This window comes from Mastomys coucha, unplaced genomic scaffold (assembly GCF_008632895.1).
Source record: "Mastomys coucha isolate ucsf_1 unplaced genomic scaffold, UCSF_Mcou_1 pScaffold6, whole genome shotgun sequence".
Taxonomy (NCBI): domain Eukaryota; kingdom Metazoa; phylum Chordata; class Mammalia; order Rodentia; family Muridae; genus Mastomys; species Mastomys coucha.
Window position 1 is genome coordinate 9,693,494 of NW_022196912.1, and position 18,589 is coordinate 9,712,082.

The 18,589-nt window shown below is 44.6% G+C and overlaps 1 protein-coding gene across 5 annotated transcripts in view; it reads right to left on the minus strand.

Moving 5' to 3' along the window:
• Mta3 (metastasis associated 1 family member 3) overlaps nucleotides 1–18,589 on the minus strand; it is a 132,906-nt gene that overhangs the window by 9,757 nt on the left and 104,560 nt on the right. For all 5 annotated transcript variants that reach the window (XM_031357537.1, XM_031357532.1, XM_031357534.1 and 2 more), the window contains exons 15-16: nucleotides 14,587–14,673; nucleotides 10,583–10,729 (exon numbers count right to left, since the gene is read on the minus strand). In XM_031357537.1, coding sequence (XP_031213397.1) covers nucleotides 10,583–10,729; nucleotides 14,587–14,673 — 234 coding nt within the window. The remainder of the gene's footprint in view (nucleotides 1–10,582; nucleotides 10,730–14,586; nucleotides 14,674–18,589) is intronic.

Here is an 18,589-nt window from a genome sequence, read left to right on the forward strand (position 1 = left end):
TCATATATATAAAAATGTAAAAATAAATAAGCCAGGCATGGTGGTGCACACTTTTAATCACAGCACTTGGGAGGCAGATGCAGGTGGATCTTTGAGTTTGAGGCCAGTATGGTCTACAGAGTGAGTTCCAGGACAGCCAGAGCTACACAGAGAAACACTGCCTTAAAACAACAATAACAAAAACAACCCCAAAATGATCCAGTACTGATATCCTGAAGGTTCCTTGGACATTTGTGCCCAATCTTTGATATTGAGTCTAACCTGGTAAGCCTTCAAAGAAACTAACTCCTTCCCCTTCCCTTCCCTTCCTTGCATTTCCAAACATCTAAGCATTTCTCATACTTGAGGCCTAGCTCTCTAGCCAGAGGTTAACTTCACCTTCAGGAAGGTTACCCTCTCTGGGTCACTAAGATGGGGAAATCCAGGGACAGATTGGCTTTAAAGGCATTGAAAAGGACATCTGCAGGTAAACAACACTTAACCAAAGAAGTCAGCATGGGCCCTCACAGGTAAGACTCCACTAGGTTCCTTGGACATCCATTAACTGCCTCGGACCTCCACATGTCTGGTCTCCAGGTAGGTTTCTTGGGAACAGGCTAACATTTCCTCCAGAGATAGACAAGTGTTCTCTGGGAGAATATGTACTATCAGGAAATCCAAGTCCAGGGACAGTCAATCTGAGATTCTTTCAGATATTCTAAATTAAATTCTAAATTAGAGTTGCTAATTAATCATGCCTAATGCACTTGGGTCTATCTTCCTAACAACCCCTACCCCTGTGGCCTCTTAGGTCAAAGAAACATCTATGGTCCTCAGACACTGAAGGAGTAGCTGTCTTCAAGCCCTCTCAATACATCAGGTATTCCTCTGCACGGCTTCTCATTTAACAGCCTACCTGGCCCTTCATACTGCACTGCTGGATGGAGCTGGACCAGAGGCCATGTGCACAGCAGGCAAGTACTCTACCACTGTGCCACACTAACAGAAGTTCTAGTAGCTCTGGACTCTAAATTGCTGTATAGTCAATGATGAACTCCTGATCCTTCGGCCTCTATCCTCCAAGTGCTGGGATTATGAGTGTGTGTCACCACACCTGGACTGTGCAGTGGCAGGGATTACCTCCAGGGGCTGAAGGTTCTCTACCAACTGAGCTATATCCCCAGTCCAAAATAATGGTTCCTAAATGCACAGTTTAGAATATATATTTAGCCAAGTTATGACACTACATTTGAGACTAGGAGACCAGAGTGAATCTAAAGAAACTTGACTTTCTTCCATAAATAATGTTTTAGAACATTCAAAAGGAAAACTGTGGTCTTTGGAATGATGTAAAATTGCTGACAGAAGGCAGTAGGGCCCAAGCATGCCTGGGAGTGCCATCCACTGTCCCCGGCAGTCTATTTTTATTGGCATTTGTGAAGGCAGCAGATGCAGCCCCAGAGCTCCAATACTGGTATGGTGGCCCTCACCACCACCCATTTCCCAGAGCTGAGATGACTTCAGTTGGACTTGTTGGATCATTGATGCCAGAAACAAATCATCGAAAGGACACTCTTAACATCCTAGATCATAATATTGTACTTGGAGAGCCATTGGCAGTAGATGCCTTCTCCATGGGAGAGTTAGGGAAATGACATCACTCAATTCAGAAGATAAAGAACAATCTACAGCATACTAGCATGCTCCCAGGGGAAATAAGCCAGAAGAGAGAAGATTAAAACAGGGCTATTACACAATCCATCACTTTTCCTGTCTAGCTGCCCCAGCTCCACCCCACTTCCCTTCCCGGGGCCTGTTGCTTTGGTTTTCTTGACAGACCTAATATTATTCTGTCAGCCACCTTACCCGTCCAGTTAGAAGTAAGGAGGCACACACCAAGCCCTTCTCCATGCAGTTTAGTCAGGAACCTTCATATTTACTTCTTCTTACTAGCTAGCTTCTTTTATATTCTTCTATATCTTCTTCTTACATCTTACTTATTACTACTTACATCTTATTAGTTACATCTTATTAGTTACATACTTATTCCTAATTCTATATCTTACATCTATCCTTACATCTTACTTCTATATCTACATCTTTTCTCCTATCCCATTACCAGCCCCAATTCTAAATACTTACTCCTAAATCTTACATAACCCATCACCAGCCCTAATTCTGTCTATCTCTCTCTCTCTCTATCTATATCTATCCTTGCATACTTACCCCTAATTCTATTCTCTCTCCAGCCCCCAGCCCTTGTGGGTTAAATACTTTCCCTGGTCCCAATCAGCATCAGCTACATGGCAAAACATAATAGGCTGCGGGAAATCATGCCAGCTTGCATCACAAACTAGAGGCACACAGCTTCTCCAACTAAGGCCTGTTTATCTCAATGCTCTCTGCTCTGGCCGGAGACCAGGTGTTCAATATATATGTATATATAGGGTGGTAGCTGTGGCTCCCCACATTATTCACTACCCCTTAGATAGTAGCCATGCCATTCTAAAGGTTTAGAGCACCTGCAGCTATGCCTCAGTGGGCAGTATCAGTCAACAGTAGACCTTTTCCTCCAGGTCCCCATGTGATGATGGTGGAGCCATAGCACACAATCATGGTACTGTAATGAGAGGTCATTGGGCCAACAAAGACGCCAGCAGCTGACACGGGTTGGAGGAGTCTGTCTGCTGAGGAGGTCAGGGGAGGCGTACTCAGCCCATCTGCTCTCTACTTGCTGGATTTTTTATTTTTCAAATTTAGTCTTCCCTGTGAGAAATACTCTGCTGTCTGAAGATCTTGATGTCCCATCCCGCTGCTCTCGGCTTCTAATTATACAAGCCTGCAAGCAAGCAAGACCTCTCTAGAAATGGAATTTCTGTCTTTACTGCTCCTTGGAATTAAATAATCAAAGGCAATTTCTTTGTAAAGATATCACATCCCTTAAGTGCAAATATACATGGGAAGATAACACAATCTACCTCAGCTTCCTCTGTAGCTGGACCTGTAAGCAAAGAGCACCGAGTCCCAGAGAGGTGAGAAATGAAGGTAGCTGGGCATGTAGCTTGGGACTGAGCACTTGTGTAGTATGTACAGTGCCCAAGTTCAATCCATATACATACACACATACATACATACATACACACATATACATATACATACATATATGTATATATGTGTGCATATGTATGTATATATGTGTGATATATATACATACATATATATGTATGTGTATATATATGTATGTATGTATGTGTATATATATGTATATGTGTACATATACATATATATATATATATATATATATATATATGACATGCCTACCACACTCATGAACTCAAGCTTTGGTTACCTGCATAAGATTGGGCCATGTCCCATTAAACAATCCCTCATTCATGCTCTTGTAGGCATTGCTAATTAAACTTACTGGGTCACAAAAATGCAAGACAAAAAAGTAGGAGAGAGGATTCAGTGGGAGGGGGAGGGGTGGGATCAGTGGAAGAGGAGGGATTCAGTGGGGGGGAGGGGATTCAGTAGGAGGGGAGGGATTCAGTAGGAGGGGAGGGGACTCAGTAGGAAGGGGAGTTCAGTGGGAAGGGGAGGAGACTCAGGGGGAAGGGTTCAGTGGGAAGAGGAATCACTGGGAGGGGGAAAGGTTCAGTGAGAAGGGGATGGGGTGGTGGTAAAAATGACCCAAATTCATTAAACACATGGATGAAATAGTTTATGAATAAAAAATAAGTGATATAGTCATAAGGAACATGCTGACATTTAATTTATATATAATATATAATTCTAATAACTATAAAACTGGTTTAAATCTTACCTTTCTTCTTTCAAATAAAACTTTAATAGCTATTTTCCAAGTCCTCCTCCTCCTTCATCCTTCCTTCCTCTTTCTTTCTTTTCTTTTCTTTTCTTTTTTTTTTTTTTTTTTTTTGTGATAGGATCTTAGATAGCCCAGGCTATCCTCAAACTTGCTACAATGGAAAGGATGGCTCTGAATTCCTGGTTCTCTTGCTTTCACCTCCCAGATGCTGGGATTGCAGGTGTGTACCACCTTACCCACTGGAGAGCTAATCTGTGTGTGTACACATAGAGACCAGAAGTCGACCTTAGGTATTGCTCCTTAGGTGCTGCCTATTTTTGTTTTGTTTTACTTGTTTTGGTTTTGTTTGTTTGTTTTTTTGAGATGGTGGCCTGGAACTCACCAAAAAGGCCAGGCTGGATGGCTGGAAAGTCCCAGGGATTGATCTTGCTGGAGTGTGGATTATGAGCAGGTGTCTTTTAAAAACTATATATACTTATTTTATGCTTATGGGTGCTTTATCTATGGATATGTCTGTGTGGCATATGTGTGCTTGGTGTCCTTGGAGGCCAGACGAGGTCATTAGATCCCCTGGGACCGGAGTCGTAGATGGTTGTGAGCTGTCTGCCATGCAGGTTCTGGGACTCAGACCTGGAAAAGTGGCCAGTGTTCATATCTGCTGAGCCATTTATCCATTGTGTCCCTCACACCCCAGTTCTGGTTTTCAGAGACAATTTCTCTATGTAGTTCTGGCTTTCCTGGGAACTCACTCTGTAGACCAGGTTGGTCATGAATTCAGAGATTTGCCTGCCTCCTACATGCTGGAATCAAAGGTGTGTGCTACCATGCCCAGCTCTCTCCACCACACCCCTCCTTTCAAAAGTGGGTTCTGTAGATCTTTTCTGTAGGCCCCCATGCTGGCAGGACGTGCCCTCTTCCAAATGAGCTACAGGTCCACACTGGAGACAGAATCTTAACACTTACTGAGCACCTACTATGAGTCAGAGGCAGCAGGTCTCATTTAAACACCTTCCACCTTCAAGTGATTCTCTGCATTTTCTGCTTTCTTTTCTCCCCTTTCCTTCTGAAAGCCGGAAAAGAAATGCTACAGGGGCCAGACATGGAGGGAGAAGAATGGAGCAGCCATTCTTTGGCAGCCAGAGAATGGAGCCCTCGGGTTTCTGTTAGACACCTTACAGTCTGAGCAAGAGATAGACAAAATGAAATGAAACTAAAAGATTCCTGAATACCCACTGCCTTTTCCTGTGTATTTGCAAACAGACACTCAACTCTTATACCCAGGAAACATGAACATCTCCCGAGAGCATGCCTCACTCAGCACAGCCCATGGTCCTTATTCACAACACAAGATTAGGAGTTCAAATCCCACTGCAGCTACCAGTTAGCAATGTGACTTTGGGTGAGTCACTTAACCTCTCATCTGAGCTGTTGATTATTTTTCCCACTACTGAAATGCAAGTTTAACACTTACATCAAGTGTTGGGATGATGAAATGATATAAAGCATAAATTATGTCATTATGAGAACAGCTCTGTAGGGTGTGTACCATCTCCACTTTACAGATTGAAAGAGAAAGCAGGTACAAAGAAGCTAAGTGAGTCACCTGGGCCTCAGGGGAGCAGGAGGGAGAAGTCCGAGATTCACTGCAGCTCCTACTAACATTTGGCTGCCTGTCTCCACTGCCCATGGCACAGCCACATCCATCCCCCTCCTCCCGCTCCTCCCCACCCTCTCTTGTGCTCTCAGAGACACAGAGAGCTGCCTTTAAAGGGCCTATCCCTGATAACTGGGCATTAGCAGAGTGGAAGTCCTGTGGCAGGTTCTCCGTCTGCCACAGGCCAGACTGCTACAGAAACAAATTCCTAGCAGTCAATGCAAATGACATCAAAGCACCTCTATGTATGTCAGCGAACGGGGTGACAGCACGAGGCCCAACACTAGGACATACCACACTGAACATATCTGCAGGTGTATGACTTTCAGATCAACCCTGCCTTTCCTGCTCCTTGCACTGAGACTTCCGACGTATGAGTCCATCTGTACTGTCAGAGTTAGTTCCACTGGGTAGGTACCGCCTCTATGTGGTCCAATGCCTTAGGACTGGCTTAACCCGCACTCACATGCTTGTTCTCTGACCCTAGTCTACACCAGGGCCAGGTAAAAGACAGAAACCTTCAGGAAAGCAGTATAAAATTTTCTGTTTATTTGGGGAGGGGGGTGCAAGGTGGTCTCTAATGTAGCTCACCTATAGACTGCCTTCCCAGAAGTAAGGATATTACAGACATAAAAAGTGTAAAAGTGTTAGTGCACAATGCCCTAGGTTAGACCCTAGGCATGCCAGCACCTCTGCTACATCTGGAGTTTGAGGGAAGCCTAGGATTTGTAACATCTTGTCTCAAAAGAAAGAAAAACCATTTTTTTTTAATGTCTGAAAAAAATCATTCTTCCTGCAAATATGGAGGGCTCCCACCAGTGGCAGCCAGAATTGTGCCCGTGCTGCTGCTGCTTAAGTCACCAATGCTGCCTTACGTTTCTGCTGCGAAGGTGTTCCAACCTCATCACGGGAAGAGGAAATATAGAACCCAGGGGCATGGCCTGGGGACCTCATGGAATCATAAGCTAAACGATGTTTTCCTGCCTACAGGAAAGGAAAAGCCTGAAGGGCAAGGATGGGAGGTGAGTGACAGGGAAGAGACAGGAAGCTCAGAGGTGGGGACACTCAGTAGAAGCAGGTTGTTTGCAGCCAAATTAGTTCTGTCTATCAACAGTCGTCACAGAGTGCTCATCTGTTGGCTATGGTAATGAAGTAGCTGTGCTAATTGGTTTCATTGTTGTATCACACGGGGTAAGGCTTTTTCCCATGAATCTGTAACTACTGTGGTATTTAGTACTACTAAGTAGGAGATGAAAACTTACTACACTTACCAGATACTAACTAGCACTGAGGTTAGTCAGGAACTATATCCTGAGAGAATAAGAAACAGGGTCATTGTTCCAAGGAAAGGGCCCACTAGGAATTTGTTTCTGTAGCAGTCTGGCCTTTAGGCACCAAATTTATCCCTCAGATGGCTCCCTGACACTTGAAACCAAGTCTCTTAAAAGATTTTTTTCTTTTGCCACCAGCTCCCTCTTCTCCCAGAAGAGGGCACTAGAGAGCTACAAGGCTACTTCTGTTCCAGTGAGCCACGCCCTGTTAGCACAGGTAGCCTGTTCCAGTCCTAGCCCCTCTGTGTAGCCCTGGCCGTCCTGGAACATGCTCCGTAGACCAGGCTGGCCTTGAACTTAGAGATCTGCCTGCCTCTGCCTCCCGGTTCTAGGCCACAACCTCCTGGTATATCCTCTGAAGCTTCTAAATTGAGAAACCTCCAGTTTCTTGTGCCCTTTGAAGCCAAGGACATTCACGTCCATTTGCTGCATCCCACCATGTTAGCTGGTATGTTCTACCATCCAGCTGTTGTCCTAGTGATGTCTTACAATAACTTAGCTGTTAAAACAGTTAATATAGTTTCTATTTCTAAATAGTACTCATATTGCTTTTAAAAAACATTTTTGGGCTGGAAAGATGGCTCAGCTGGGCTCACAACCAAAAATAAAACGAAGCACGTTTAAAGTTTTTATCTTATTTTTAATCATGTGTGAGGGGCTATGTGCATATGAATGCAGTGAGGGCAGAAGAGGAAGCTGGAGTTAAAAGGCTCTTGTGAGCCACCAGGCACATGTGCTGTGTCTTCTGCAAGGAAAGTATGATTTTCACTCCTCAGCTGTCTCCCCAGCCCCTTCTGCTTTAAGATAAGAAAGAGTCTGGGTATGTAACCTATGCATGTCTAAAGCTTAAGACTCCTCCCACCACTTCCTTCTGAGCGCTAGGTTTCTGGGTGTGCACCACCACACTCTGTTTGCTGGAGCAGTTACTAAAAACTGATTCTGAAACTCGCCTTGTCCTTGACTTGGAGTCCATCTGCGTCCATATCTGGTAATCTGGGAAATTACAATCCACTCCACTAGGTCCCCTTTCTTCAACCCTTTCCTTTGTATAATTTATATTGTGCACCTGAGTAGTGCCAGGCTCTGGGCACATAGATACAACTGTATGCCCTAACAAACCCACCCCAACCCAAAATCTTGTGTGAACTGAATGAGAAGGCACAGGTTAGACTGGGCTAGCACACTGCAAGGCACATTGTCACCAGCCTCCTTTCTGAGCTGTGACAGCTGATCAAAGAATTTTGAAGAAAGAGGAGTTTTTAGTAACTGGGTATCCTTTGGAAATGAGGCAGGTGTCGTCCCCTGTGAGCTGGTAGCCTGGTCAGCACAGCATCAGGAGTTCATGTGTGCTGTGCCCATGCATCCTCTTCGGAGTGCAGAAGCAGTGACCTTGCAACAGCCTGCGCTCATTCAGAGAGAAATGGGACAAGCTGCTCTGGAGGCAAAACCCCAAAGAGATAGGACCATTAGAACTGGGCACCAGGTGCTGAAAGGATAATGGAGTCTGACGTACAGATCTGGATCTGGCTCCGGAGCGGCCATGGAGAGGTCTGAAGGAGACTTTCGAAAGAGGCTAGTCCAGCATCGGTTACTGTAAAGACTGGTGAAGGGCTAGGGGCATAGCTCACTGGCAGAGTGCCTGGTGCTGTGGTTTGAATGTGAAATGTCTCCCACAAGCTATGCATTTCAACACTTGGTCCCCACATAGTGGCCCCTATGTGGGAGGCTAAGAGAGCTTAGCAGGCAAAGGAAGCAGACCACTGGAGGCAGACCTTGAGGTTTTATAACCTGGCCCCATTTTCTTGACTCCATTTCCTGACAGGAGATGTGATGTGACTAGATGCCACTCTGTCCTGTCCTGTGTCTTCCTCATCATGCCGGACTATATTCCCTAGATCTGTGAACAAAATAAAACCTCCCTTCCTTAAGTTCCTTCCTTTAAAAGTTGTTTTTTTTTTTTTGTGGGTATGAATATGTGGATGTATATGTTCAAGTGGTTATATATACATGTATGTGCAGGTATGTGAGAGCTTTAGGTATCTATCTGTCTACACACATACACACCCACCCACACCCACCCATCATCCCTCTACTAAAGCTACAGACACATGACACCTGGCTTTTTGGTGGGCGCTAGGATCCAACTCAGGTTCTCATACATGCGTGGTAGGCACTGTACTGACTGGGCCATCACCGACCCTTAAGTTGCTTCTTGGTAGGTATTTCTGACATAGCAGTGAGGGAGGTAACAAACACATATAGTTAGCAGCTATAGAACCCTGGGCTCCATCCCTCCAACACCACATAAAATGGGCATGATGGCACACACCTGTACCTAGCACCTGGGTTGGAGGGGCAGAAGAGCAGACACTCAAGATTAACTAAGTATTTAACTACCTAGTGAGTTTAAGACCAGCCCATCTCAGAAAGGAGGTGGAGGAAGAAGAGGAAGAGGAGGACGAGGAGGAGGGACCACAACCTACTTTTTGCTTCCACAGAGGACTCAGGAGAAGCAAAGGACATGATTAGATGAAAAGAAAAGAGTCAATATTCTATTTAAGCCTGAACCCAAAGGCCCACACAGTGGGTGAGAAAAAGCTGGAATGAGATCCTATTTCTATATCTGACATGCTCTTTGCTTGGTCTTCTACTGCCTCCTTATCAGGCACGTGAGGGACAAGGAGCCAGTGTTCTTACTCCTCTGACAGAGCTTGTGCAAACCTGCTGTGTAGCCAAACTCTTGAGAGGCACATTTATAGCACGTGATACCTTACAAATACAAACTAAACTCTCCCCCCGCAGTATTTCACTTGTCTTGGCATGATTATGGCCATTGAACACCACAGAAAAGGGAGCCAGCCATGGAAGTATTAGGAGGTCTATTCCATCTCCGTGCTCTAGGGCCTTGTTATAAGTAATTTACTGTCACTGAAAAATGTAGAGTTCCTAAGGCAGGAAAAGCCTGGAGAGAGTTTTATTCATAAATAAATGCCAACACTTAAACAGTAAAGACAGCTTCAAACTCCAGGATGTCCAAGATGAACAATATATACCACCTGGGTGATTTATTACTGTGGCGTTTAGGGTCCAAATGGTGAGATAATTCAATTCCACCTGAAGAGTCATTATATGGCTGAGCCGAAGAGATGCGCTCTGGGTAAGAGGCAATATTTTTCAGGTTTTCCATTTCAAACAAATTATTTCTGTATTTAGGATATCACCCAGGCAATTCCTTCCATGATATGTAGCCCTCTCGGGCAATTAAAAACATTGATATGATGAAAGAAGTTAGGGGCAGATGCCAAATCCAACGTGATTCACAGAATACAGAGAAAGCCCTGGAGATCACTGAGGGCTTGACATGAGGCAACGTAATCCTTCATAGGCAAGGGAACTTAAATTGAGCAGTGAACCCGAACAGCAGCGAGATGATCCCTCAGTGGGAGCACAGGCTAAATACAGATTCCCCTCCAAACTAGGCTCTTGCCGGATGTGGAAGTGGAGACACAGCGCCGAGCGGGGTCTCACTGGCCCACAGCAGCCGTTTGCCTTCATTCCTTTACCAGCTCACATTCTCACCAACCTTTGGGCTTTTTTTTTTTTTTTTGGAACATGAGCTCACGTAGCCCAGGTTAGCTTCAAACTCATTTGGTAGCCGGAATTGGCCTTAAACTCCTGGTCCTCCTGCCTCCACCTCTACAGTGCCAGGGTTGCGGCATGAGCCTATGCATGAGCTAAGGATACCTGTAAGCAGGCGAGGACAGTCAGAGAAGGGTTCCCAGAATTACATACCATCTAGACCATTGTGGTGGCTGTAGTTTCTTTTCCCCAGAATGCTCAGAGATGTGTGGTTCGGAGTGGTGAGCATCCTCTTGGTAGCTGGAGTCTGCAGGCTCGGTGGAGATCGAATTACATTAGGTTTCTTTGCAGGATGGATCTCTGACAGGGGGGGAAAAGGTTTATCAACTCAGAACATGGTATTGGAAATCTGTGTGGACTCTAACACAGCTAATAGGCACACATCTTCCTTCCTCATGACCTGGGAGTCCGTCCCTTATGAGCCAGCCATGGACTTGCATAATGAGGGAGCTTCAAGTGTTGTTACCATGGCTCTGCTTATCAAGGAAACTGGCTCCTCCCCTGCTGGCTAGAGCTCTGAGCCTCAGGTTGGGAAGACAAACACTCAGAAAGCCACTTCAGAAGGTCACTTGCAACGTGAGATCTGCTAAGGGAATAAAGCACACTGCTTCTTCAGCACATTAGGATCTAAAGAGCATCTGCTGAGGCAGCCTCAGAGCAACCTGCCTGTGGTCTGTCCACCAGGAGAACATGCAGCACATCTGCTGAGAGAGAGAGAGCTGGGAAAAACAAGATTCCTCCTCTAGCTAGCTGTGCAGCACTCAGCAGGCCTGGGACCAGCACGCTGGACCAGAACATTTCCATGACGATGAAATTTGCAACCAGAGTTCAAACACTGTAGTCAAAATGTAGATGGCACACTTTGACACATTCACAAAACTGTGATGTATGTGTATGTGGTTCATGGTTAAAAGTCTTTGCTGAGTGCCAAATAACCTGACACCACTTGTTCTTATGCAGAAACTAGTTTCCCAGCAGGAAGTGGATTTAAAGACCTCCAACTGAAATTAGTATGAATGTCTTTGCTCCAAAGCCCCACCTATTCAATGTTCCTCAAAGTTGTAGCCTAGCATGTCACCTAGGCTCAAACCAACTTGTCTGTTCACCTGCCCAATGTGAGAGCCAAAATAGCAAGATTTACTGAAATTTAGGAAAAGCCATTCAGGCTGTTAAGACTATACAACTTGGCCTGATCAAAAGCTTATACTTCTTAAAATTTAGACATGGCTTGACAGTACCACCCAAACTATGTCTTCCAGCATGGCACTGATGGATTGCCAGCCTCACTTTTCATTATAGTCTCTGGACCCTGAGCTGAGTGAGACAGAGAATCCTTTAACCCTTTAAGTCCTCAGATGCACTGAACCTTCGTCTCTCTAGTTCTCTCAACCTTGGGCCACAGAAAACACTGTTCCTATGGTTTTCTTTCCTTTTTTTAAAAAAATTACTTATTTATTATATGTAAGTACACTGTAGCTGTCTTCAGACGCTCCAGAAGAGGGCGTCAGATCTCATTATGGGTGGTTGCTCTCTCCAGCTGCTTCCTCCGGCCCAAAGCTTGCTTTTCTTTCTTTTCTTCCTTCCTTCCTTCCTTCCTTCCTTTCTTTCTTTCTTTCTTTCTTTCTTTCTTTCTTTCTTTCTTTCTTTCTTTCTTTCTTTCTTCCTTATATGTAAGTATACTGTAGCTGTCTTCAGACACTCCAGAACAGGGTGTCATATCTGGTTACAGATGGTTGTGAGCTACCATGTGGTTGCTGGGATTTGAACTCAGGACCTACAGAAGAGAAGTCAGTGCTCTTAACGGCTGAGCTATCTCATCAGCCCTCTTCCTATGTTTTTCATCCCTTTAAAACCTACAAAACTTTCAAGGTTAAGAGCAAGTGCTACTGTTGCCGAGAAGGTAGACCTGGTGCACAGAGAGATAACCACTCCCAGGGCTGAGGTGTGCGGCAGTGGTCCAGCACTTGCCTGTCACACATGAGTCCTGAGCTCAATTCTGCAAACCTCTCGCCACACACACAAGTCCTTTCTCCAAGTGCCCGGTGCACATTAAACCTGTAATTCATCACTAAAGTTTTACTTGATTGCTTCTACTGCACGCTTTCCCCACTTGACTAAAAGTTTTGAAGACAAGGTTTTATTTATTTGGTGTCCCCCAAATTATATTCTATAGTGTGTAAAGTAGCTCAGCTCAGCCCCATCTAAGGATAGGACAGTCAGGGCTTAACTAGCAGGGACAGGGGACAGGACAGTCAGGACTTAACTGGCAGGGACAGGGGGCAGGACAGTCAGGACTTAACTGGCAGGGACAGGGGGCAGGACAGTCAGGACTTAACTGGCAGGGACAAGTGGGGGGGCTTGCCCACAGGACCATGTGCAGAAGCTGGTCCTACTCTGCAACGTTAAATTCTTTACTTATAGATGGGAAAGGGCCTCCAGGAGTTGGTCCTGGAAGAGACTATGGACAGTAGCCTTCAAGGCCTTATTACCCAGGACATGCCCGGAACCATGTGGGAGGACACAAGAGCAAGCCTGCTTCTTCTGTTAAAGAGCTTTCTTGAGATAGGATCTCATGTAACTGAAGCTGACCTTGAACCCCTGATCTTCCCAAGTGCTGGGACTAGACATGTATTCTATGGTTATTTTATATTATTTTATTTTATTTTGGCAGGGTCTTGTGCAGGCCAGGCTGACCTGAAACTCACTATGTAGCTGAGACTTCAAGCTCTTTAGCCTTTGAGAACTAAAACAGGAGCTAAGGTAGCAGAGTAACATCAAAGTGGGCGCTGTGGGCTTCTGAGACAGACAGATAACACATCAAGTTCAAGGCTACACTTTGATTTTTCAAAGATCAGATGCTTGAAGTCTGAACCCTTCAAACACATAAGTATTCCAGGCAGCAAAATGAGGCTCAGTGCAACTCGGAGTATTTCATTCACTGAGGAATGAAAACACACTGTCTCCTTGCTTCGGAAAGGGAACTCATTGTGTTCTACTCCATTAATCTTAAAGCTTTAGGAGAATGTTACTGCTTAGTAATTATGAACACCATTCTACTTGTCATATTTCATTGTGTAAGTGGAGCCATCATCATTGGAGACTTCTGAGTCACGTGGCATAATAGACATTAGAAAACAATAGGAATACTTCCTTTCCACACAGCCAGCACATTGTAACTGTGACCCTAACGTTTCTAAGGCACCTGGGACTCACCAGGGCACTGTGCATTCTAGACCCTCACTCTACCACTAAGCCATTCATGTCACCTTTGTGGGAGTAGAGGCTGTTTTGTTGTTACTGTGGGGGTTTTTTGGTTGTTTGCCTTTTTTTGTTTTTGAAAGGGATAAGTTTGCTTTGAGGTTTTCTTTTCTCTGAGGAAAGACCTAGGGTAGCCCAAACAGGCCCTCAACTTCCTCTGTAGCCAAGGCTGACCTTGAATTCCTGATCCTTTTGCCTCCACTTCTAGAGTGCAAAGATGCAGGTGTGTGCTAATACTCTTGGCTGCTTTTGGGTTTGAGCCAGGGCTTGCTGGAAGCCCAGAGAGCCGTAGGCTGGTGGCTCTCCTTGTCTCTGCTGGGATTTACAGGCCTTGGTCACTATGACTGGTGCTTTTTTCCTAATATTGAAAAATCTATTTCTTTTCCTAAAGCAGAAAAATCTCTCTAATTCTGTTTTTAAAGAGAAAGGCAAATCAGAAAGGATTTGAATAAAAATTAAAATTAAGGATATTCATCCTGTATTAATGAATAATTTTAAAATGCCACCCCCTCTGCCCAAGTTTGCTTGATTTCGTTCTTGTTTTCAGACAGGGTCATGCTAGGTGGCTAAGCTGCTCTGGAGCTCACAGCAATCCTCCTGCCCCAGCCTCCCAAGTGCTGGGATTATAGGCAGGAGCCACCATAGGTAGCCTTTTCTTTTTCTTAGCCTATGTCTGTTGCAATTAATCCATGCTTAATTCAACAAATTTTTAGAAGTAAGCAAATATATTTAACTCTGTGCAATTGATAAGAATGTCTAAGACAAAATAAAACTATACATATAAGAAGCAGTACCATCCATTTGAAGGACTCGAATGAGTCCATGTCCACATTTGTAAAGGATGTCTACAGCACGCAAAGGTGTCTCCCGAGTTCCTTCCTGTGTTAGATGATACCCACCTAAATACCCAATGATACATGACAAAGGTTTCCTGGTACTTTTGCTTTTCAGTGGGCTTCCAGAAAGTTCGGCATGTCTGTCTGCATCTGAGGAGAGAAAGAAAAATGGAGACACCAGTAAGACTGTTTATTCTACTTTCAACATACAACACAGAAATAAAGGGTGTGGGGGGGTTGGGGAGGGAATGCAGAGCACCCACCCTGTTCCCGCTACTTCCTCTGGGAAGAGAAAGATGTTTGGAGTTTCAGATCCCTGTACTGAAGGAGGGGCTCACACCAATGCTCACACTAAAGCCAGTCGAGTGTAGGTCTCACACACACCATGTGTGCTCACTTGAAAAGCGATGGAAACAGGCTTCCTTTTTAGTTGTGACATTTCTACATTATGATAGAACAATACTCAGAGTACACGCAAGCCGGGACAGATCCTAATGTAAGGTTAATATGGCTTGAAACAAACCAAACCAGCAGTTGGCAAGGTAACACAATCAGCCGCCCCTCGGCTTAGCTGGAGTGGGCCGCCCTTGGAAGACTTGGCCTATCATAACTCGTCTGCATCAGAGGGTTGCCCTGGCAAAGTCATTTGGTTCTGTTACTGCTCTTGGCTCCATCAGACAATGATACTTGGGCTGAAGTGTACAACCAACAGTCACAATGTGAAGGTGGACACTGACTAAGAAGTTTCCTCACCTCATACCATATCATAAAATATTTCAGAAAAGGAAATGAAACATACAACATAAACACCGTACTTTAAAGGAGCTGTCATCAAGATGGGTCAGTGTAACACAACCATACCAAAGAGCCGAGGTCAAGACCATTCGAAGGGACCAAGACAAGGTATATGGAAGTTTTTTTAACTTAGACATTGTCATAAGCTCATCAGTTGCTTTAGCTGACAGTGATCTATTAAGTCTACGCTTTGTCCCATCTCCAAATGTACGACAAATGTCTCTTCAGGGTTTTGAGCCTAGGAGGGATCTTTTCCTTTTACAAGCTGAGACCAGCCCTAGGCACACAGACACAAGCTGCCTTTGACACTCACATTTAGCGTCAAAATATACAATTCAATTTGGAACCTCAAATAGCTTAAAGATTGAGCTTGTTGAGACCAGTCCTTTTTCATGGCAATATTTTTTTTTAAAAAAAACTTATTAAGCAAATGGAGGAAATAGCATTTAAAAACCATTAAAATAGACAAGGCACATGCCACAGAGGCGCATGCCGCAGGAAGCTTAGAAACCCAGGGATGTAGGCCTGTGCTGCAAGCACTGTTTACCTAGGATGCAACCACTGACAACGGAAAAAGACCCTGCTTCCCCTTCGCTCAGATGATTACCTCTGCAAGAGGTACTAAGTTGTGAAGCTTTTCAACTGTTACTGAATAATAATGGAGGCAGAGGCAGAAGCAAGCACCTCTCTCTTTAAGCAAGCGTAATACATCGCGCACTGGCACCACACTCCTTCCTGTGTCTACTTTGCCTAAAATTCTGGTCATGTTTGAGAAAGAGACAAGCGGAAACACATTTGTTTTTTGTTTTCTTCTCCATTAATTCAAGCAGCTTGAGTGAACAGCCTTGGTAAATTGCTCAGCACTTTGGACAAAGGCACTCTCCATAGTCTTTGGGACAAGACACACTGTGCCCTTTAGTCTGCAAGAACACCAGGCAAACTGTGAACGTGGCTACAACTGACTGACACCAGATGTTACCATCGCTTTGATAAGAGCCACCGAACCCAAAGATGGTCATCCACACTGCACCAACCGGGTTTCTGCTTTGAACTGCAGTAAACTGCCTCTAGTTTCTCAGCCCAGTCTCGTCAATTATGTCATATTCCTTGGGAAAGTTTACAAGTCTCCTCTGGAGATCAAAACTCTCTAGCAGGATCTGTTTTTCACAATAAGTCTATTTTAAAGAGAGTAATTGGCGTTGAGAGTTATCAGTCTCAACCTAATAAAGAAATGAGGTAGAAAAGTGCTAACTAACATGGCTTAGCGTGGCTTTAACATGGGAAAAACAGGAGCCATTCGGTGGGAAAACCACATTTGGCTCACAGGAACGTTTGTTAAACCTCACTGTGTGATCAATAGTGCTGCATCATGGTCTACAGGCCAGGCTTTGTCAGTCCTTGATCCCCAAACTACTCACCATCTCTAGCTCAACGCAGAGGAGGCCACTATAAGTATGTGGACAAAAGAAGCAACTGAGGACTGTCCAGAGAGGATGGCATGTTAGCATCTCACTCACATCACTGACTGGGCACTGGCAGCGTCTCACTCACATCACTGACTGGGCACTAACCTCACTTCTTAAGCTTCCCACAGCGGGGCAAGCATCGCATAATCACACGTTCATGCCAACCTTTGACCTTTTCTCTGATGTATTGGAAATACTGGGGGGTGGAGGGAGATTATAAAATAGGAAAGCTGCAAAATATACACAATTAATTAAAATGCACAAAGACTGGGAGGATGGCTCAGTGGGTAATGGTGTTCGGGGCACAAGTCTGATGACCTGAAATTTGGATTCTGCAATCTAAGTGTGCCCCTGGGGAAGATGGGAGAGAAAGGCAGACCCTCCAGAAGCTCACGGGCCCTCTCACGGGCCCCCTCACGGGCCCTCTCACAGGCCCTCTAGCTTGCTGTATGAAACACTGCCTCAAACAAGACAGGCAAGGCCAACAGCTGTCCTGTGACCTTCACAAACATGCTCTGGCATGTGTGCTTCTGCACCTTGCTCTCCACACAAGTAAACACACACACACATACACACTCACTCACTCATATACAAAGTAAAATTCTTAAAAAAAAAATACTGTCATGGTCTTTCCAGATCTATGTCAAACAAAATCATTAATAGAAACAAAACAGAGGACTCAGTTTTTGATAGAAATATTTAGCCAGTATAGTGGCACATGCCTTTAATCCTAGCTCTTTGGAGGCAGAGGCAGGCAGAGGAGAGTTTGTGAGTTTGAGGTCAGCCTGGTCTACACAGAGGCCCTGTCCCCACCCCAGCCCCAAGAGAGAAAGAGAGACAGAGACAGAGAAAAAGACAGAGAGAGAGACAGAGAAAGAGACAGAGAGGAGACAGAGAGAGAGACAGAGAGAGAGACAGAGAGAGAGAGAGAGAAAGAGAGAGAGAGAGAGAGAGAGAGAGAGAGAGAGAGACTTATAAAAACAGCACAGACAAAGACAAAATTGGAGAGAAGTGTTGGCACCACAGATCTCAGGAAGAATTCTAATAGAAAACAGAAAGGAACAGAAATAATTGACTGGAAATGTAAATGCCTTTCCTATCTCTGCGATTATTTCTATTTCACTAGTAACACAAAATGGAAGCTAGCAGCTCTGTCTCATCCATCAGGCTGCATAAGGTGTCAAAGATGGGGAACATCTCTGCCAAGACTCTTCAGAGGCAGGCATTCATCCACTCAAGATAGTAGTTGAGAATATAAACTGGGTTTCTAGGAGATGATGGGTAATGGCTATTAAAATTCAATATGCATCATGACAATAGTTGTCTCTGAAGAACATTTATCAGGAAGGGAAAAGGTTATGTGATTTGAAACCTCTCCATAACTTAAAAGACAAAAATGTAAAGGACAGAGCAGTTACAAGTTTAAGGGCACAGCAGTTACAAGCACTTGTCACTCTTGCAGAAGGCACAGCTTAGGTTCCCAGCAGCCATATTGTTGCTCACAACCACCTCAAGGCCCAACGGGATCTGATCCCATCTCTTTTGACTTCCATGTGCCATACATATACATGGTACACATACATGAACGCAGGCAAAATACTCATGTACATAAAATTACATACATTTAAGAAAATTTAAATTTAACCATTGAAGAACAAATTCCTATTAAAGGCAAATACTATTTAAAAAACAGAAAGAGATGGGGCTGGTGAGATGGCTCAGCGGTTAAGAACACCGACTGTTCTTCTGAAGGTCCTGAGTTCAAATCCCAGCAACCACATGGTGGTTCACAACCATCCGTAATG